The following is a 22,088-nucleotide window of genomic DNA, read 5'->3' on the forward strand; positions in this document are numbered from 1 at the left end:
GCAAAGGAGTTGAGGACTGTTTGTACTAGGCTACCACAAGGCGCGAATCTGCATAAATGTGTGAATGTGAAGGAGGCTGGTACTAAAATAGGGTATGCACACTCACTCACTGTTGTCTGCATTGATAACCGGTTAAGAAAAAACACAAAATATGTGATTTGTTGGGATTTTTTTTTGTTTTTTTACTTCATTGATTTTTGTGTCAAGGATTTTTAGTCAATTTATCAACCAAGTAGCATCTAATGATTTCATGTATGTGATTCTTTTCTTTTTTTTAACTGTTATTTGTTTGCCCTGATGAAAAGCAAACAAGCGCTTTCAGCCTTGGTATTGGATATCTGCCAGTACCAAGTACCTGTCCAATACCGGTGTTAAAATAAAACACTGTGGTCCTTCACCTAATTTATTTGCAGAAGTCTCATTTCGGTTCATTGCGCCATTTATGGTCTTACTAGTTCCAATTCTGTATCCTCGCAGTTTCACTGTGGGTGCACGACTTCACATGTGCATTACTTATGTAGTGTAGCTGTAAAGCAACAGTCAAGTTGAGGACATGTCATGTTACAGAAAAAACAAAGCCTTCCAAACAAGTTAAACACTGACAGCAAAACAGACAGAAAAGACGTCGTCGTCATCAACAGAGCTTTTATCAACTCACATAACTGCTGTTGATCATAAACTATGCAAACAAATAAAGAAAAGCTGTTGCCTCCTACATGCTGTTAGCTCTCCTGCTAGGAACTTGTGCGCTGCTTCTAATGTGTGGCTGCAAACAAAAAACAAATTGAATGGTTTTGATCAGTCTGTTGTCAGCATTACCTGATATATATTTTTTGAGCCGGGATTGGACCACTAGTCCTTCCCAGTGTCACATTGGAACATCCCGGTCGTGATCGTCTCACCGGCCACGACTGTAACTCTAGCTGTGGTTTTAAGCAATGAAGAAGGGCTGCGAGGCAAAGCCCCCAGCACATGTCCACAGGAAAGCAGTGTTTAAATAGCTGTGCCGAACACTGACCAGGTGTTTCAAATTTCCACCAATTTCTCTCAGCTCCGGAAAGGATCCCCCGCAACACAGAACAGACAGTCGCGCCGCAAGAGGGCTTGGGAGTGTAACAGTTCCCAGTTTCAACAGCAAACACTGTCATTTTTATTTTTAGAACAGGCTTATGGTGTTTTCAAGTAAGAGTAAGTCACTCCTGGAAGTCCCTGGGTGTGATGAGTTTTTGTCTAGCATTTTTGTGACATTTTGCTTTGCTTTGTCTCCTACAGGGTTCTAAGCGTCTTCTGAGATCAAACGAGTATGTCCTCCCACCCAGTGGACTGATGGAGACAGATCTGGAGCTCACATTCTCACTGCAGGCAAGCGCACTGACATTATACTGTGAATTCTCACACAAATATGGCGGTTACTTGAGGAGCAAAAGCGTGTGGAATCTGTTGTCTACCCCATTTATAGATCGAAGTTCTGCAGCATCTCCTGTGTTGTTCTCATTGACATTTTTAAGGCATTTGTAGACTGCAATAGTAGAATGCAGTTTACAGAGGTGAAAAAATTAAGTGAACGAGTTTTATAAAGTTGTATAAAAGATAAAAATGCACAAGTTCAGAAGAGTAAGAACTGGGTGAAAATACAGTGATGTTGAGTGAAGGCTTGATGCTGGTAAGATGGAGATGACATGTAAAGATCTGGGACAGTGTGACTTCCGAGGGAGGCAAGTACATCCTAAAAGGTTGAGAAAAAAGTGACGCATTTTTCTCATAAATGCATTTATGGGCTCTAGTTGTGAAAATTTAAATTCTTCAATGGCAGTCCAAGGAGCACAGTGGTTGGTAAAATACCAGATGTATCTGATGACTAATAATATGCCTGTTGCCACAGTATATACTGCGTTTGATGGCAGTTATCTGTGGGGCATCTAAACATTTGTCAGATCAGGATAAAATACTGCCTGGAAGTAAAAACAGTCAGAACTGTTTTATTTTATAAGTATGCAGCAAAAGCTCTTACGTTTTACAGGACATAATGAATTTATTATTTTGCTTGTCTTACTTGATTTGTCTTATTTTCAGTACCCCCATTTTCTGAAGCGGGATGCCAATAGGCTGCAGATTATGCTGCAGAGGAGGAAACGTTACAAGAACCGAACCATCCTGGGCTACAAGACTTTGGCTGTGGGAGTTATCAATATGGCAGAGGTACTGCACAGTGCCTTAACTAAGGCAGCTATTTCACTCACTTACTTTTGTTTCATTGTAAGCTGTTCTTCAGGAACATTTCATTTTGCTTGGAGCCTGCGATGGCATTCTTCTTTCACAGTGATTGACATGGCTATTTGCTTCTGTTTATCATGTCTTGGTTGCCAGAGAGAGAGGCCCTCCTGTGATGCACGTTTTTTTTTTTCTCAGATGACTCAGTCATCACACATATTGCCGTATGAGATTATGAACCATCTGGATCTGCCTTCATATGCACTTGTATAAAAACAGTGCAGTCAGGCATGCTGTGCAGAAACACCTGAGTGAGAGCTGGATGTTTGTTTGAAGTGGAATATTTTTTTTTTGTCTTGATTGCAGTCCTTTAATGTGAGTACAGTGCTCAGCTGGATCCTGCACGTATCTTCGGCCATCAAACTGCTATATTTGACTTTCAAAACGGCCGTATTTGTTTTTCTGTTATCAGTGTTGATATCAGACGTTGAAACTTTGCTGCAGTCGTTCCACTGTATTCACTCTCTGCAAACAAGCAAAGATCACTGATCAATAACTGTCATCCCCTCAAAACTGTACAAAGCCGAGTGTGCTCCATGGTTGGGGTGTTTGTTTTGTTTTGGTTTGTTTTGTTTTGTTTTTTTTGGTGGTGGTGGTGGTGGTGGTGGGGGGCGTCTTCAAGACTGCCATTAGGTTTAGACATAATTATTGAGTTCTACATTTATCTGTAGAAAGAAAAAGGTGACAGTTCTCATTACAGCTCCTGATGTGCCTCTCCAAAGTTATTTTCCAGCAGGAGCCCCAGGACGGCAATTGATGGACAGACTAATGCATTATTGTATTTTAAAATACCACTCAGCTGTTGTGCTGTTGGTGCTTGCTGCAATGAAGCAACTCCCAGACCTCTATGAATAAAGCTAGATAGGCCATTATTGGATGCTGTTGGGTAATTGCGTTGTCATCTGCTGTGGCGTAAACCCTCTTGTGCCCTCATTCTGAAACTATCGAAGCATTGTGTAGGAGGAAGTCGCTTATTGGACTTTGAATGGAACATTCAAAGTGCACCCCTGTCAGCGTTTGAGCAAAATGAGCCCACTCTCTGTAGAGCAATTCATCAAGTGAAATATTGAAAGCACCCCACAGATGGAGCTCGGAACGAAAGCTCATTCCTTCTCATCTGATTCAAAACAGTTTATGTAAACTGTGTTATTCTGTTTGTCTGGGTGATATGCACAAATTGGCTTGGCTCCTCTAGACATTCAGTTTTTGTGCTAATGAAGATTTATTTAGAGGTAGCATAGCTGTCTGCTTGTAGTCAGTTGGTGTAAAGCAGTGTGGCAGAAGCCATTTTGATCTCTGTGGGATCGTTATCTGCTCTGTAAAGAGACAAATTCTTCCATCCTGATTGTCTGCTGCGAAAAATGTTTGTATTTTCAATATTTGATCCCTCCTGCTCCAGCGTAGCTCCAAAAGATTGATATGCATAGCAAGTATCGAAGTCATGAAGTCTCAGCAAAAACGTTAAAAAAAGAAAGGTATAAGGAACTTTTCAGTGAGGGACAAAAAAGGACTAAAGTGGGGGTTTTTATACCTCAATTTTCAGCCTGTCATTTGAATGGATTCTAAAAAATTATTCCTGGCCTCAATGTTGAACTATGTCCAGGTGATGCAACACCCAACAGACGGAGGACAGATTCTGGGTCTCCATAGCAACGTAAAGGAGGCGCCAGTGCGTGTGGCGGAGATCAGCGTGTACTCTCTTTCCAGCCAGCCCATCGACCACGAGGATGGTAGCGGCCAGGCTGGCCGCAAGACCAAAACCTCAGGTGGGCACAGCAATCTCTCACCTGCCTGTGTTGGGTCTGTTAGACAGGCCTGCACCCATGCTGCCCAGCCAAGTTCTGCTTGTAATTTTAGCCAGCTCACCCTACTCAGGCCTCTTTCTTCCCTCCTTCCACATGGCTCCTATTTCCCAACTGAGGACAGAATAAACTCTATTAATCCCAGGCTGTGCTGTGGCCAAGGATATGTTATTCTCTTTAGCTATGGTTGTAATGTTGATTTGAGAGTTGAACAGATGTAGGGCCTATTACCTTACACAACTCTAATTCTGGACTGAGGAGAAATACTGGGCCCTATTCGGACTCCGTGCTTTTATCCCGCTGTGCTGATCCGTCGCTGTTCTGGATGTTATTAGGGAGGCCGCTCTAACATAACAGATGAGCTCATGCACCAAGTATTAAACTGGTGTCACTCTGAGGGAAGAAAAGATGTTTGCCTTTCTCTCCTCTGCAGTGATCTTTAATAGCATCCATCCCACCTAGGAACGCAGAACAGGATGTTTGACGGGCAAAAGGAAGTCTGCATTAACATTTACCAAAAAAATAAAAAGTAAAGATATTCCATCACCTGATTTGCCCTCAGCTGTCAAACTAACAAACTGCCTCTTTAAAATGATGTCCAGTTCAGATGACACAGAATTTATTAACCATTAGACCTGAAAACTAAACAAAAAGAGCTTTTCCGTGCATTTTTGTATTCTCATATATTTTGCCCATTATTCTTGTCCTGTAGCCGAAACAGTCTACTATTAACAAACAGAAGAACATTAGGCAGAAAACTGAAAAACCTTCCCCGCACAAAATGTAAAACTGCCTTTGGCCTCACCCTGATATGTGTGAAAAATGGACTAAACATTTAATAACAGCCTGATTTACATCTTATTAGCATTATGCAGTTTGGTATGTGTAAGACATTATGCTTTGCACTGGCAGGGTAAGAAGAATATTTAGTGAAGAAAACCATGTTAAACATTAAGTTTAGGAGGTTTCACTTAATAAATTCCTGACCAGAACAATTTTTAGAACCAGAACCATTGTTTTATTAGATATTGCAGTCATCTTGGATTATTGTTTCACACTTTGTATCTCTGTCTTTTGAACTTTTAGAAAAGATGTGTCTTTTCAAAACTTTAAATTTTAACCTTTTTGGTGTAATGCTGCTAATGTTAGCCTAGATATATTCCTCTAGACTTATACCTCAATGTGTTTGTTTGTGTGTGTGTGTGTGTGTGTGTGTGGTTGGCGTACCTCAGACCGCTCCCCAGATATGGATAACTATTCTGAGGACGATGACGACAGCTATTCGTCAGAGCAAGAAGCCAGTGATGACGCAGTTCACGGCCAGGTTCGTGCCAGAGAATGTTTAGATCCAGACAAATGTATAGTACATACACCAAGAAATAAAATCTCCCATATAAACAAAAGAAGTCTACATCAAATGTTATTCAGGAAGTAGAGAGGGTTTTTTTTCTTTGTTTATAAAAATATAAGAGAAATTGATTTTAATAATTTCTCTATTTCAGGATCTTTACGATGAGGACGACGAGGTCAGGAAGCCCAAGAAGGCCCGCAGGAAAATGATCCGAACCACTTCCATGACTAGGGTTAGTAGCTTTCTTTTCCACTGTATGCAGTTTTCCATGCTCAGCAGTCACTTTGTGAATAGCTTAAAACCTGTGTTTGCTTCTCTACAAGCTTTTAAGGGAAAGCACACACTGTGTTCCTTGTTCAGGCCATTAAGACAATGTGGACAGACGTGTAAATGAACCCAGTGAAGTGGCTAAAATGGCCTTTACATAGAACAGCTCTGAATATGTAATCCAGTGAACAGTTACCTGGAGTGGAGCTATCGTGCTTATTTAACTGTGACTTGGTATCCTTCTATTCTGTTAATCCTTCTCTCGTAACTGCATGTGGGGGTTTTTTCTGTTTTTCTGTTGCAGCAACCTAACTTTAAGCAGAAATTTGTGGCCTTGCTGAAGAGGTTCAAGGTGACCGATGAGGTGAGTTGCAAAAAAAAAAGGTAATTGCATTTGTTTGAACTGACACCGCATAAGAACATGTTCAATGTCAAAGCAAATGAGGGATACAGCATCCTCCTCGCTGTGCCCCCAGGAATTTCTGTCCTTCTCTTATGAAATCTTCTGGAGGTCAGCTGTGAAACTTGCATTTAGTAAATTACCCTCGAGGCAGGACGGAATAATCTCAGTATTGACTGTCTAAGCAGCATTCTGTTACATCACTGCTAATGTGCTCCTGACTAGAGGGCAATCACCAGTAGAGAAATCACTGCCACAACAGGGTTACAAGCATCATTACGCTGCATTACATTTCTCCTCACAGATGCACATTTCCATTAGCAGCGATTTATATCTGGAATCCATTAACCATCTTATTTTTTACTACTTAATGCAATACAAAATGTATTATTTAGATTTGCGCTCTTGTTATGAATAAATGTCTCTCAGCATAATGCCTTGTAATCAGGTCATCAGCAGGACATTGACAAATTGTATGCAGCAACCCCTACATGTCCATTAGTGCATAATCTGTGTTAAGCCCTTTGGATGAAAATATTATCCTTGAACTGTAAGAAATCTATAGGGAAAACCTGGAACATGCCTTGTTTCTCATCTTTCTTCCTCCTTGTGTTGCAAGCAATCCAATAACTATATCAGCGAGCATGTTTCGAAAAATCCTATTCATAAAAACAAGTTATGTGGGTTTTCAGACTGAATGGGGATTCGTTTATATGTGATCAAGATCTAAAAAGTTCTGTCTGAGATATTTAACCTAGTGCTGCTTTCACCAGCATTTTTGCCAGTGTGTGTGTGTGTGTGGGGGGGGGGGTGTTGGATGGTTCTGGAAGCTCCAGGTGGCCCGATGATCTTTTAATCACGTTCCCTGTCGCTAATCTCCTTCTTGTGGCTGCGGCTCTATAAATACATAGCCGGGAGGAGGAGAGGGGACAGACTGTGTTTGTCTGCTCCCTGCCAGCTCCTGCACTTATGGAGTGGCATTAATCACCTGATTAGTCCACAAGCCTGGCTGTGTGTAGTTCCTATGATATACATCTCCACTGTGCAGCTGGTAGAGCAAGGCTCAGCATCTTAGCACTTCGCTAACGCTCACTTTTTATTAGCTCTTCTTTGAACTAAGGCAGGACTGTATATATATATATATATATATATATATATATATATATATATATATATATATATATATTACATACAGATGTTTGTTTTACAGCTTTCACTATTCTCATTCATTCTTGAAGCTCCATTACTCCAGCTGTGAAAGTGATTAGTTTATGCACAGCGCCCAGTAACACCCTGCCCTTATTTAATCCATGGCCATAATTACAAATCCTTGATTACAGGATACTGATGATGTGTCTATCCTGTGTGGCAGGTCCTGGACTCTGACCCAGTAGACCAGACACAGGAGGTTGAGGAGGATCTGGACTTACTCTATGACAGTCTAGAGGTGTATAATCAGAGTGACAGTGGGCCAGAGATGGAGGACAATGAGAGTGTCCTGAGCACTCCTAAGCCCAAACTCAAGTATGTCTGTCTTTCATATTTTTTTTCCAGATAAAATGTTTATAGTTGAAAGTTTGTATGTGGTTATAGGGTGAACTGTTACATTTTAAAAATGTTAAATAATGATCGAAAAGTACGCATATACATTGTCGGGAAAAAGCGCCCATTCATTTTTATACTGTGATTTGATCTTGAACTTATTCTTCACCTTTAGCAGCAGTAACCATGACAGATACTTTGTGTCTGTAGGTCAGACCAGCATTCTTCTTCTGCAACCTGTTTTCAGTTCAGTAATATATTTCTAGGATGAGTGACTCTCTCTAGGTCATTCCACGTAGTAGTAGTTTCAGTAGCTCTGAATGGGTCACTCTGAAAAGCAGATATTGTTTGAAGCTGTTCTGTTGTAGATTTACTGCAGTGTTTAGGGTCATTGTCCTGCTGCAGTGTCCTTTATGATGCCCAGTCATTGAGATCATCCCTATTTATGAACAGATATGTTCACCATCTCCAAGGATTTGGCTGGGAACATGAGAGTACTGCTCGCTCATGTGGTACTGACCTGCCACATCCTAAGTCATATGCTGCTTTAGTATTTATGCTGTATAAAATAAGCCTTTAAGCTACATCCAAGACCATAAACTCATAAGGGAAGTGCTTGAGTTCAGAAATAAAGTGAGAAGTAGCATTGTTTCCCATTTGACTTGTATGCAATTGGATGCCTTTTGGTAACCGGAGAAGTTGCCCTCTGCAGGCTGTAATGAAGAACAAAGGGGTGAGGCTTGAACTGTGAACTGGAAGCTACATCAATTTAATAGTCGATGTTTACAGGGACGGTTTGACATCAACAGATTGACAATTTATATGTTATTGATTTATAAATATGCTTTGGGCTTTCGGACTATTGACTGCACGTAGCTTTGAAGGTTCATAGTTTTCTAAACTACACTGTAATTGTTTGACACCTGTAGTATGGACAAGAGCAATATGAATTTTGCTTTATTAGTTCAAAAATGTTTTTTTCTTACTTTGATGCCCATTTTACTACATCTTAAAGCAAACGTTTCGATCAATCCGAAGGCTTCCCCTACTTAAACTGTTTGTTCTTGTCTAATTCAAATATTTGCTCTTGCTTCTAGGCCGTTTTTTGAAGGGATGTCTCACTCCAGCTCGCAGACAGAAATTGGAAGCATCCACAGCCAAAAAAGTCAGCAGAGAGAGATGTCATGCCCTGTGAGTTGATTAGCACGAACTCTATGAACAGACCCCTTTGCCTTTGAGTTGCACTGTTTATCTATAAAGTTCTGCCTCGCAGTTATTTTAGACGTCCTTATAAACAGTGTTACGTAAAAGACTTTCCCCTGTATTGCCCCAGTGTTTAAATTCCTGGCAGCCCTCTGTTCATATTGTGGTTCAGGGATTCCCAAGGATACTAGAGAGAAGATATTCTTAGCATGTCCGCCATGTGGACCCTGGCAGAAAAGGACTGGGTCCTGCTGTCCTTCAGAATTTATAGGGTCTGACACAAAATGACCTTTTCACCACCATCACTGCACACAAATATGCTCCCATTTCTCAGAGAGAAGATTGGATGGAGCAATCCTGAACTCCTACTCAGAAATTTATGGCCCATCTGAACAACAAGAGAGACACGTTGAGTGTGATGGCGAGAGAGCGAGAGGTGTTTATATATATCAGGGAATCCATTTTGGCGTGTAATAAAATGGCCCAGAGCAATTCAGGCTACTACATTCTAGTCGAACTGCATAAACATGTCTTGCTGCCAGAATGTACACTATTTAATCTAATATTTAAATAAATCACACTTTACAAGAGCCGTTCAAACAAGACGAGAATTAAAAACAGGAATGTGCCTCTTGCACTTCTGGGGTTTATATATATTTCACCAAGCAGTAGTGAAATGTACAGGCACTATAGGTGAGGTATTTATATATACTTACCCTGTAAAACTGGTCGGTTACAAATCTTGCATTTCATTAATTATGACATGAGCACTTCCATTTGGAGCTTTTATTTTCACCAGAAAGGTGAGCTTCATGGTTAAAATGATCTAATGTGTTGGCATGTGTGTTTTACCCCCCAGAGTGGAGACTTTCTCACTGTGGACAGATGTAAAGTACAAGGGGGGCGATATCAGGATGACAGTGTCACAGACACAACCATTGGGGTATGTTTTTGGAACAGTCATACATTTTTTTGTTTTGTTTTTTTTTATCCCACTTCTTTCTTTCTTTCTTTCCTTCTTTTTTTTTCTTTTACTTAATACCCTTGAGCATCCCTTTCTCACATTTTTCTTTTCCAACCCCCTACCCTCTCCACTTGAGTGCCCTTTTGCTCCCGTGGGTCTTAGTTGTTTTCCGGGAAAAAGAAAAGAGGGGAGGGAGCGTGCGAGGGCATGCAAACTAAACAGCATAGTCATCCATTATGGATCAGCAGAGCAGGCAAGGCAGCTTCATGCTGGATAAATCTTGACTGATGAGGATGGAAAGGGGGGTGTTTGTGTTTGTTTTTGTTCTTGTGCTGTCGGGTCGGTCTAACCTTGTTCATCGAGCTCCAGCCGCCCCTCTGAGCCACTCACCACCCCAATCCACTGAGTGAGTTCAAACTGAATATCTAAGCTGCAGGAGCAGTGTTTCCCCAGCCACCTGCTAAGAGACCATGACTTTTTTATCTCGTATGTCATGGTCGGCTTACACCATTATCTCAAACCTCAAAAAAATGAGCTCAGTTATTCACCAAGCCAGTATCTTTCTAGCTCCTCACCCTCCACCTCTGCTCTTTCAACTCTCGTCTTGGCAGCAGGAGGGCTACACACAAAACCACAGAAAGAGAAACTGATGCCGTTTGAATTGGAGATGCCATGCAATACCTGCGAGTGTTTAAAAAAGAAAAATTCAAAATCGGAAATATTCATTTTAAAGGTCTTGATCTTTTAATGTGCATATGGAAGTGTGTATGCAGGAATGATATGTTTGACTGTATGTTGGACATTTTGACACTCGCCTTTAATGTGTGGTTTGATCCAAACTTTGAAGTACTTTCTAATTGTGTGCTTTACTATGCAGACACATAGAAAAGCGTTACTGTAGACACACAAATAAAACGTTAGGTGAAAATTTTGGTTGCCAGGAGACAGTTGCTGGGAAGCTCATTGGCCCATGGAGTGCGTATGGAGCTTTTTTCTGACAGCAGCCGATTTGACATGAAACAGTTGATAAACAAAGCTTTAATTAGCAACACATGCTTACCTGCTCTCTTCACGTTGCAACGGCTGCTGGGAAAAAGCTCTGTTTCAACCAAATTGTAATGTGACAAATGGCTGGACTCAGCCCTGCAGGTTGAAACGTACTTTTGCATCTTTCTTCTGGATTTTTTTTTTTTTTTTTTTTTTGGTCTTGTTTTTCAGTCTTTTAAGTATTTTAACTGAGCTCTGTAACTTACAGAAGAGACAAATTAGCTGTTATTTTCCATAGGCCTGGGATCATGGAGCCCTGGTTAATTTATTATTAATGCATGACTCCAGCTAATATTCGTTGTTAATAGAAATGAACTGTCATATTGTTTTATACAGTTTTGAAATGTTGAAAAAGACGTGACGTTAAATGCACTTGTGTTATTTGCACTTTATTTTTTGTTTTCCACTAATCTTGTGGTATGACTGAGTTAGATTTTCTCTCTCAAATTGATTGTCTTGAACATTTGCAAACCTGCAGTGCCTGTGTTTGATAAACATTAGCGTTGTCCTCTTACAGCCCTCTTGGCTCATCTTTGCTCCCCCCCTTTTGGTTCAGGAGCCAGAGACTGACGACAGCGGGCCAGGGCCTGGGGAGGTGAGCAGCTGGGATGTTAACATTGAACGGGTGCCCTGCTCCGTTGGCAAGCTCTGCAAGACTGAGTCCCAAAACCACATGTCTCCCAGGTAAAGTGCTGATGACTACATCTGGGAATAAGCATTCAGTATAGATCTAATGTTTGTCTACTTTAATTGTTAATTTGCTTTTCTTATAAACTGGATCATTAGGTTCTTTTTTTTCTTCCTGACTGTCATATATTTTATTCTTCGCTTGTTGTCGCCTCAGTAAAGTGGAAAACAAGCTGCAGAGACGACCTCGCAGCACCTCCATGAAAGACAGGCAGAATTCCAAGGCCCAAAGCGACAGGACCAGCAGCATGGAGTCTGAGTGCTCCCCAGACTCAAGACTCATAGCGCAGGTAGACAACGCATCCAGGATCGAGCATCAGACTCTGTTCTTTACACTTTTTTTTTTCTTTTCAGTCCAGTGGAAATGTGCTGACTTGTGTCATTGTCATACTTTGCGCTCCTAATTTGTGTCAAAGGTTCCAAGGAAGTCCGTCTATGACCAACTAAACCAGATTCTCATCTCTGACGAACGCTTACCAGAGAGCATCATTCTCATCAACACTACAGAGTGGCAAGGACAGGTCTGTTTTTCTATAAGTAGCATTGAATCATGAATTCCTTTACTTTCATTTGTTCATACATGCGATAGAACCACACGGATCATGCAGAACAGGGCTTATTTTTACCCATGCACACATTACAGTGTTGCAAAAAGAGGAAAATACAAAAAAAAATGTGTGTGTGCTTCCGAGTAGCATTTTTTTTTTCTTTTTTCCAACCCTGCCTCTGGTATATCCATTAACTCATCGTGTCCCTCTCATGTGTGTTTCTGTGCAGTATGTAGCCGAGTTGCTCCATGAACAGAGCCAGCCCATTGTGTCAACCTGCTCTGCTGCAGATGTTCAGGCTGCCTTCAACACCATCGTTACTCGCATCCAGAGATTGTGAGTCACATACATGCATACGTACACACGCATTGGCTGAATGACACAGCCCATCAGATGGCGTGATTTTTATTGTTTATTTATTTTTTATTTTTTTTATCTCATTATCTTGAGCCAATCTTCACCGAACTATATGTGTTTGATGGCTACTCACTAGATAATTCCAGGATGGTATTGCTCATGCTGCTAAAGCGCTCACTGTGCGTGAACCCATTCTATCAAAATACGGCCGTTTCCTCATGAAAAGCTTAAGTTCAGCTGCCTTCTCCGTTTCCTGGATCCACCTGCTCGGCTGTCATCTCCTCAGGATGTCATGTCAGTGGGAGACGAGGCTCTCTCGGTTTGCTGTACTGCTTCTGTCAAACATGTTTTTCTCCCTTATTCAGCTGAACTGCAACTTTTTAGCGCTTTAGACACCTGCTCCTCAGTCAACGCATTTACTCCAGCTGGGGCAACGTCAAGCAGAGCCGCGCATGTCGCTGATGTTAACGTGCTTGCTCAGTGCTGTGCCACCGCTAACAGAATGATGTTTTCTGAGATGTTGTCACTTGGAGTAAACACAACTTTCTTGTCTTTTTAATACCAAATGTATCAACATTCTCTTCTGCTTTAATCTCTCTTGACATTACCTAGAAATTCTTTAAGATGATCCATTATATGTTACAGCATGTAAGTACTTTTAGGGTTTGATTGCTGCTTTAGAAAGAGCTTCGTGAAACTTGAAATTATTTGCGGGTTTAAGACTCTTTTGATGAATTTTTCCTGGCTAAACTGAATTTATTCTTCTTTCTTTTTTTTGTCGTTTAACTTAAAGATGGAATTGGTCTTTGGTTTATTATTGTAGGAGTAGGATCTAAAAAATGTTGTGCCATTTGCTCTAGAAAGGCTTGTAGATACTCGCAAGTACCTAATAAATTATAGCCTATGACGTATTTTGGCTTCCCAAAAAGGTAAGACCGGTTTTAAACCAGACGGATCTTATTGAGAAATAAATCTCTGCTTCAGACTTCTGTCACTTCTCTCACACTCATGCTCTGACCCATATTTCTAAGAAGTTGGATCTTAGTCTTCCTCTTAATTACTCATCTGTTGTCTCCATTTTTTATCCCTTGCAGCTGTAACTGTAATGCACAGACACCACCGACGATGAAGGTGGCGGTGGCGGGTGACCAGAGTTACCTCAGCACCATCCTGAGGTTTTTTGTGGAGCAGCTAGCCAACAAGACTCCTGACTGGCTGAGTTACATACGCTTCCTGGTGATCCCCATTGGTAATTCATTGATTTATACGAAATCCATACAGGCATATTCTGTAATTTTAGCATTTGTTTTATATATAAAAATCCTCTCCACAGGCTCTCATCCCCTGGCAAAGCACGTGGCTTCTTTTGACAGCCGGTTCAACAGCATCTTTATGGACACTGCGTGGAGGGAGCTGTTCTGCAGGACAGACCGGCCCGCCTCAGGTAGGACACGCAGCTCTGGTGTCTGCATTTCTTATGTGCAGCCAACTTGAAAGGGAAAGAAATTGGGTGGGAGCAGAGGTCAGGGGCTGATGAATTGGAGAAAGAGATTTCTTCCAATTGCAAAAGACAGCTACATCCTGTTTGAGATCACGGCATTATTCCGTCTTCCTTTAAACTGCCTGCTGCTGATTAAGAAGACCGCCAGACTGTCAGAAGTCTTATTCTCATTTTTACCCCGAAGCTTCTAACACATTGTAATATTAAAAACAGAGGTTGTTGTTTTTGAAAAGGCACATCATCATAACCTTTTTGGGTTTGTTTGTTTCAACTTTTTCCAACATCTCCAACGATTTTAGCTTTAAACCTCCCAGCTGTGTGCCAGTTGTAGCTAATTAGTCTGAAACAATAAAGTAGGAATCCGTAGGATTAATCCAAGCAGCCAAATCGAAGACATTTGCGTGTTTGATGTTTATTTTAGGATTTTCTTGTTAACTTTAAGCCTTGAATATATTTTTTTTACACTCTCACTGTGTGAGAATGTTACATAAAATGGCTCACATAAATCCATGCTTAAGCCTCTATTCCAATCCAACTCCTCCATTATCACTTGTTCTGCCCAAACATGCCTGATAATCTTCACCCATCCTCACCTATTAATTCCCTCCCTTTAATCCCCAAAGGTGCAAGAGTCACAATGTTACACATGGTGTTAAATCATCTCAAAGCAGTTGGGTTGAACCAAAAAACAAAAAAGATCTAGAGCAGAGGTCTTTTATTCTTAACATAAGGTGTGATCCCGACACTGAAGGCAGTTTGTAATAGGACCGACTTTGAGTGTTCTCAGTCGATTAAGTGCCGAGAAGCTACAGGTCAAAATGAATTGATTAAAACTCAAGTCTATATTTCAAGTTGCCAAAAAAAATTGCGCCCCAAGATACGAGCGACCCCCACATGCATTTTGTTTGACATATAATTTATCCCGTGTGTCACACGGTCGACTTCACCCACATTTTAATCACATTTTACACTCAGCAGCCCCCATCTCCTTAATTCAGTGGAATGTGAATGATGAATGCACAGTCCCCTAGCACACCGCTCTATGTGAAAATTACCATTTGCATCAAATGTCAGCTTGTTAGCAAGACATAAAACAGGAGAGGCTTGTTGTTAACAATCTATCTCTTTGCTCCCTGAAGATAACATAGATGTAGCAGGACGAATCATTCAGTATCTGGCCGGTGCCAACGTGTCCCACCAGTTTCCCATCTCAGAAGCCATGCTCACCTACAAGCAGAAGAGGTAAAGTGACCGTGCTTATTGAAGTCGTGGCTTATTCATCCAATGTTTTCTGTATTTGAGCATGCATCTGTGCTTTTTTTGTGCTCTAAGCAAGTCTGTGTTGCAGTTATTCGTAACTGATAGTTCTGATGTTAATTTTCTTCTATGTTTCCAAAAAATGAATCATTGAACTAATGTTGCATTGACAGCCCATCATAAACTAGCACTTGTAGTGAATATCAGCTAAAACTGCATGAGGAACATAATTAGATGAATGTGCATGTAAGCATGCAGCTGCAAGAACATGCATTAAACACACAAAGCGAGCGTCAGCTCAGTTTCCACACTAAACTCACTTCTGTTTATTTTGACTTGAATGAAAGCAGGACTTGTAGGTTTTGTATGATTTGATAAAAATGTTAAAAAGTCCAGTCTAGGTGTCTCACAGTCACATCTGCAGACAGAGACAGTCCACTGCATTTCTCTGTGCATTTGCTTGTTTTCTTTCTGAGATTTGACCAAACCCTTCCCCCTTCTTTGTGAGAGTGGCTTCCTATTGGTCAGAAGGTACTAAATACAACACAGTTTTAACGCTGTTGCATTCCTTCTCCTCCCCTTTCCCCCCTTTTTGATTTGCATTCAAGGAAAAGAAGTTTGTATTTTGATTTTTACATCAGGTATCTAATTCAACTCGTGTTTCGTTTCCCCCCCTTCCCTATTTTCCCTTCTCCATTTGGCTTGAGCTCCTCTTGCTGTGTCTTAACATTTCCCTTTTCACTTTCGATACTCACTGTAACTTCACTTTGCACTCTGTCCCAGCGTGTGTCTTTGGTTTGGTATGACTTTGATTCTTACTTTGTCCTCCGTGTTGTTGCTGTGACGATTTGCCTAACAACCTTAAAATAAATATTCACAGCGTGGATGGTTTGCTGACTTACAATATCTAACAGTATATATGTATATATGATGCTACACTTAAAACCGCTCCTTGTTTTATTATAGATGCAACTGTTACTGCAGGGCCAAAAGAACTCCATATCAGTCACAAGATCAGCTGTTTTGTCACCTAAACACTGTTTCACAACATTTTCAGATTATCTTTTAAAATCTATAAAATGTACCAAAAATGCTGATGATGTGAACAGAGACAACACAGTATAAGTTAAATTACATTCCCATTCGAAAAACTAAAACTGAACTCTTAATAACACTGCTAGTGTTCTGAATTGCATGAATGATACTAACTACTGACAAATGCGTTTTGTGTGCACAACAGAGTAAAGCAAAGCCTGTATGCAAAAGCTTGACAGTTAAGATTATTTTGTAATTGTTATTTTTGGAAGTTTGTTACAGCTCACAGTGGTGCTCAGATACCTGAATGTTGTGCTTACAGTCGAGTTGCTTCCTGTCGGGCAGATGTTTTTTTAGAAATAATACGTGGGTATTACGAGTTGACACACTCAAGTTTTAATAGTGCAAGTAGATTTAGCATGTCCATATTTTATAAGATGTTTTTTATTAGGATCTTGTGAATGACCTGACACACAGTAAAGAGGTGGTGCAGTTCAGTCCTGATGTAGTTGTTCGATAATGTTACTGGAATTCTGTGTAATGAAAGCAAGGCATTAAAATGTTTGGGAAGTGTTGTCCTGCATATGCGTATGGGAGTGGGTACCAGCAGTGCTTCTTGTGTTGTTTGATGTTGCAGCAGACTATTTTTGTAAGCTCATTAAAGACTAAGGAAGAATCAGTGACTTGTTTTAAAAGTGTCACTGTTGGACACTTGCAGAACTATGGTGCTAACCGTTTGCACTCTGATCATGGGCCTGAGCGTGCCTCAAACTTTACGGGATGTTGACTGTCATCCTGTTTTTTGTTTGTTTGGATAGGCATGTAATCTTGGACATAAAGCAGCCACACAGTTACTGGACAGATCCAAAACAGTCGTGTATTTAAAAGCAGACACTTGTTGTTATCGTCCTGGTTGACAAGAGAGACCCCACCTCCCCGTCTTCTTCTGGTTGTAAGGAGCAGGTCCTCTCATTCATCTCATTGTATCGTGACTCCCCGAGATGATCCCATTCCACCCAAGCCAGTCATGTGCCATTTCCGCTGTGATGGGACATGGTGCAGGCCATGCCACAGCCATCTGCCCTCCAGGACCATTGAGTGTTCATGTGCACCTCTGGAGTGTTGAAAGTGTTTCAGACCCACCGTTGGTCAAACTCACAGATTCTTTTTGTTCTCGCTCTTTTTCACAGCCCTGATGAGGACTCCTGTCAGAAATTTGTGCCATTTATTGGGGTAAGAAACACATTTGTTTACCATGCAAACATGTCCTGCACTTTTTTTTTAATTCATTCTATATTGAATATTTTCTTTAACACTGGCTCTTATTTTTGTTACAGGTAGTGAAAGTTGGGATTGTGGAACAAAGCCTCTCGACCTCAGGTAAGAAAAGCACATTTTTAAAGATGTGTTATCAGTTTAGTGTCATTGGGATTTTACTCACAGGATACTGACCAGGAAAATAAAGAGAGAAGCCCTCTTTTCCTACTTAATTCAGTTATAGGAAGAGTTGGCATAATCTGGAAAGCATTAAATATTTTTTAGACACAGTTTTCACTTACAGTGATTTTTTTCCCCCCCTAAATCTGCAGTGGACTCAGATGATGCCATGGGAGGCAACACAAGCATCTTGTCCTCCCCGACGCCTCCATCGGCCGGTCCGTATGGAAAGGAGATCGGGGGCACGCCCCCACAGTCCCCCTCTGTGTCCACCACCCTGTCTGGAGCTGGGTATGAAAAGCCCACGTCTCTTATTAAAACAACTACTCATAATTGCCCACATCACTGTAGCTTTCAGGGTAAACGGATGTGGAAATGAACAAACCACAAACAAACCAAAGCAAAGCCGTGTTTGTTTCCCTTTGTAGCTCTCCATGTTCGGGCAGTGAGGTGATGGGGCTGCAAGTGGACTACTGGACATGGCAAGGCCCCGAGAAGAAGAAAGAGGGCGAGAAGAGAGACATAGGACTGAAGAACACCCTGAAGAGTAACTTCCGTTCACTACAAGTCAGCCGCCTTCCCTGCGGCGGAGAACTCACTCCTCCACCAAGCATGGCTATGACTGTTGTTACTAAGGAGAAGAACAAAAAAGGTACACTTGGAGGAGTTGCACATAGAAGTTACTAAAAAATCTTTTTCAAATTTGTATTTTTGGTTTTATTTGCTTATTTTTCTCCACTCTTTGAAATTTTAGTCTCCACTCTCTTGTTGTAGTTACAATGAACAGTAAAAAAAACCAAAGCAGGCAGAACCAGATAGATTACCTCATTTATTCCACATTTTCTATTTCTTTCTCCAAATTATAGCCGTGATTACTGAAAATACAATTATATTGAGTCAGAGTCACATGTGCTGTACACAAAAAGATTGGCGGTTCAAGGAGGAAACACAAATCAGCCTCAGGGGGTCACAAGCCCAGATAAATGGGAGGGTTTTGTCAAGAAGGGCATCTGGACTGAAATTTATGCCAAGTGAAACATGTGGACACATCCACTGTGGCGAACTCTTGGGAAATAAGGGAGCAGCTGAACGTAGCTTTATTTGGGTGTGTTGTACCAGGAGGAGCTGATGTCAAATCAAGTTTGTGGTTTCCAGCAGAGATGTGAAGCAGGCTACAGAGGTCCAAATGTTGTAGTGTTCAGCGCTCTCTGATGCTGACTCAGGCGACATTGCTTGAGGCAGTTTATGAGGCTTCTCCCAGCAGGCTCTGTGCAAGTAATGCAGCAGCATCCTCCATGACCTGTGAAACCAAACTTTGTGGATTTCTCATTATTAAAGTATTTTTTTTCGCTCTTTTGTATATGACTTTGCTTCTTTCTCCTTTCCCAGTGATTTTTCTCAGCAAGAAGCCGAAGGAAAAAGAGCTGGACTCTAAGAGCCAAGTGATTGATGGTATCAGCAGGTTGATCTGCACAGCCAAGCACCAGCACACGATGCTGAGAGGTGAGAGCTGAGAGCCTCCACTGTTGGAGCTCCACTGCCACCTTGTGTTCATAATACAGCATAGCCATCATGTTTTTCTCGTGCATTTAGCTCTGTCTTTTCTGCCCTTAGTAACTATTGACGGAGTGGAGTGGAATGACGTCAAGTTTTTCCAGCTCGCTGCCCAGTGGCCAACGCATGTCAAACACTTCCCGGTGGGAATCTTCGGTTACACAAAGCCCGTGTGACCCCGGCCGCCACCAGAATCTCTCGGCTCTACCCGACTCAGCGAGAGGCTGCAGAAAATTAGAAGAAAAACCGACATCCTCCTCGTTCCTCCCGGCAGTAATAGTTTTCCTGTGGAAATCTTACTGACTCACAGACTCACACGTTCAAGACAAAATTTCATGTTGATGTTTTTGATGTTGTTGGATGTTGCTGTTGTTTTCTTTTCTTTTTTTCTTTTTTACACACTACAAAACAGAACAAGTACTAATTTGTAATATTTGCGCTACCGCCTCGGAGGTATTTTGAGGTTTTTTGACAATTTGCCACATTTCGATAATGGCAGCTGTGTTTGCACTTTGTTTTTGTTAACATTTTATTATTTCTGTGAAATCCTACATTTATTGTTACTCTATAGACAATGGAGGAGTGTGATGGTGATGTGCAGTGGCGTGCGTGAGGTTGTTGGAGACCGTGTTTGTGTTTCGTTGTTGAAAGTTGGAATATTGCTGTGAATCTAGATGGAATCCTTTTAACTCACTGCTCAGTTTTCTTACTCGTCCCTTTACTTTCTCAGTAAGGTAAAGCTTTTATAGGAAGGAACAGAATGTTCTTTGCCTCGTTGCTTTGAAGCACACTGTATACCTAAAGCAAGTCAAAAAAAAAAAAACCAAGTCGAGCAATGTATTTGAAGGTAGCTATAATGAATGTAGCTATGACACATTTGTTACGTGTAAGCAGAATATCAGATCAGTTCATTATTATTAATGCAGATGTTTTCCCTTTGCTGTTGGTGTACATGCAAACTGTACAGTAACAGCCACTTAGAAGCAGGGTAACTACTTATTTCCCCACAGCTGAAATGCCAAATTTAGTTGCGATTGCATGAGCTGTTGTGCTGTTTTTTATACTTTCCGCCTTTACATAATTCGACCTTCCAGGTGGAATTTCAGCATTTCTGTGGTTAAACGTGGTCGCCCCTGTGTTCAGCTTTACCTGAGCAGATCTGTCACAGACCTGCAGTAACTTAGCAAAAACTAGACTGTGCAGTGATGTGCCAAAGTCGAGTCCTTTTATTTTTTTAAACAGTCCAGTCACAGGAGTATCTTGGCCAGGCCTAACTTCATAGTATGTCAAAGTGAAAACTCAAATTGTATATGTGATGTGTTTGTGGTCCCTGCGGAGATCAGTATTACGATTTCTGAGACAAATTCACCAGTTAGCGCTCCACATTTAGCCAAATCTAAACATTTCTAAGTGATTACAATTGTGTAATCTGCAGCTTCACTGTGGTTGGATGTGCACGTTACTGAAAGGGTTCAGCATTGCATAAGGCTATGGAGGGAATATTACAAATGAGTCCGTCTGACTCGGAGGGAGGGGACAGCCAAGTGCTGACTCGCTTTGGAAATATGATTACAAGTGTATGGAGTCTTGCCTGACGTCCAAGTCACTGCCCCCCCCGTGTGTCTGTGTAGGTGTGCTCTATGTTCGATGGTACTTCCTGAGTAGTGTTACGTGAAACTTTTGCAATAGGAAACCTTTGGACAAAGGGCCTTCTCTATGAGGTTGTTGCTTTTTATAAAGTGAAGACTTAACAAGCTTTGATAGGCTGGCTTTTTTTTTTTTAGCATTGTATATAAACATGTACAAGATATACTATTGTGAATCACAAACTCCCCTCCCTCTTCCACTAAATTGAAAGCACAAATAGTATACCTTTATTTCTTGACATAAATGCCAAATATATTTCCAGAACTCATAACTATGAAGTACAATGCAAACACTATTAGGTATGTTTTCCTCATATACATTTCCCTGATGCACTTTCATATGGGTTTACACACATTGTAGCTCAAATTGGGACATACTTTGGTTCTCAAGGTAAAGTGTTAGGTGTTACTTTTGGAATTTAAACCACTACCTGTAGTCAGGAGAAGGCTCTTGATTTCTTTTTTTAACCATAGGGATGATGTGTTACATTGATGGCTTTAACTGCCATGTTTGGTCTGAAAACCCCATCATGGCTCATTTGTTACGTAACCTTTTTGCCACTAAATGTTGAGGTCTGTTTTACAGCTTCCACCACACGTGTCTGCCTGTGACTTGTACAGTCAAGTTATTCCGTCTCCTGCTTTTTGAAGAGTTCACCCTCTTTCAAGTCAGGAGCGCAAACCGAACCTTAAATATTTCAGCATTAAGTATTAACAGCGGCAGAGTTATGTGAGGGGAATTTGTCATGCGGGTTAGCTTTTCATATACTAAATAACAAGTGTATTTCAATGTATGTAACCTCAAGACTTTTTTTTTTTTTGCCCAAAATCCAGAGGTAGCATGGGGGCATTAAACAAGGCTGGATCAATGAGCAGGCATGCTCACTTTGCCACCGTGATTTAGCACCGCAAACAAAAGAACGCATCATCAGCGTTGATCCTTCTATTCCTGATCTAGCTAAAGTTACATCATGCCATCTCATTGCTCCGGTTACTTGAAATGCCACCCAGTGTCTTTGCACAAACCCTATTTTAAATGACATGACAGTATTTTTAAATTTACCACTAAAAAAAAAATCTTAAAAAAAATAAAAATATGGGTTACTTCTGCATGTTTTACTATAGATGTAAATATGTTTTGGATTTTTATATTGTTTCTTTCCATGCTCTCACAAGCAGTTGTGTTTAATAAAAATTTTTAATCTTCTGTACAAACGGC

At 41.0% G+C, this 22,088-nt stretch overlaps 1 protein-coding gene across 3 annotated transcripts in view; it reads left to right on the plus strand.

Annotated features, from left to right (window-relative positions):
• Nucleotides 1–22,084, plus strand: part of LOC101469954 (phosphofurin acidic cluster sorting protein 2) — a 45,808-nt gene extending 23,724 nt beyond the window's left edge. The window contains exons 3-25 of one of the 3 annotated variants that reach the window (XM_076891850.1): nucleotides 1,273–1,362; nucleotides 2,074–2,199; nucleotides 3,875–4,032; nucleotides 5,301–5,397; nucleotides 5,576–5,656; nucleotides 5,996–6,055; nucleotides 7,464–7,615; nucleotides 8,731–8,824; nucleotides 9,696–9,779; nucleotides 11,365–11,531; nucleotides 11,692–11,824; nucleotides 11,951–12,055; nucleotides 12,312–12,418; nucleotides 13,534–13,688; nucleotides 13,773–13,883; nucleotides 15,080–15,182; nucleotides 15,806–15,838; nucleotides 17,423–17,465; nucleotides 17,570–17,612; nucleotides 17,822–17,960; nucleotides 18,098–18,321; nucleotides 19,059–19,172; nucleotides 19,284–22,084. In XM_076891850.1, coding sequence (XP_076747965.1) covers nucleotides 1,273–1,362; nucleotides 2,074–2,199; nucleotides 3,875–4,032; nucleotides 5,301–5,397; nucleotides 5,576–5,656; nucleotides 5,996–6,055; nucleotides 7,464–7,615; nucleotides 8,731–8,824; nucleotides 9,696–9,779; nucleotides 11,365–11,531; nucleotides 11,692–11,824; nucleotides 11,951–12,055; nucleotides 12,312–12,418; nucleotides 13,534–13,688; nucleotides 13,773–13,883; nucleotides 15,080–15,182; nucleotides 15,806–15,838; nucleotides 17,423–17,465; nucleotides 17,570–17,612; nucleotides 17,822–17,960; nucleotides 18,098–18,321; nucleotides 19,059–19,172; nucleotides 19,284–19,399 — 2,535 coding nt within the window. In that variant the 3' untranslated portion in view covers nucleotides 19,400–22,084. The remainder of the gene's footprint in view (nucleotides 1–1,272; nucleotides 1,363–2,073; nucleotides 2,200–3,874; nucleotides 4,033–5,300; nucleotides 5,398–5,575; nucleotides 5,657–5,995; nucleotides 6,056–7,463; nucleotides 7,616–8,730; nucleotides 8,825–9,695; nucleotides 9,780–11,364; nucleotides 11,532–11,691; nucleotides 11,825–11,950; nucleotides 12,056–12,311; nucleotides 12,419–13,533; nucleotides 13,689–13,772; nucleotides 13,884–15,079; nucleotides 15,183–15,805; nucleotides 15,839–17,422; nucleotides 17,466–17,569; nucleotides 17,613–17,821; nucleotides 17,961–18,097; nucleotides 18,322–19,058; nucleotides 19,173–19,283) is intronic. The other 2 variants (XM_076891852.1, XM_076891851.1) reach the window with 2 other exon arrangements.
• Nucleotides 22,085–22,088: the final 4 nt, after the last annotated feature.

The sequence above is a fragment of the Maylandia zebra genome, linkage group LG13, assembly GCF_041146795.1.
Source record: "Maylandia zebra isolate NMK-2024a linkage group LG13, Mzebra_GT3a, whole genome shotgun sequence".
NCBI classification, from domain to species: Eukaryota; Metazoa; Chordata; class Actinopteri; order Cichliformes; family Cichlidae; genus Maylandia; species Maylandia zebra.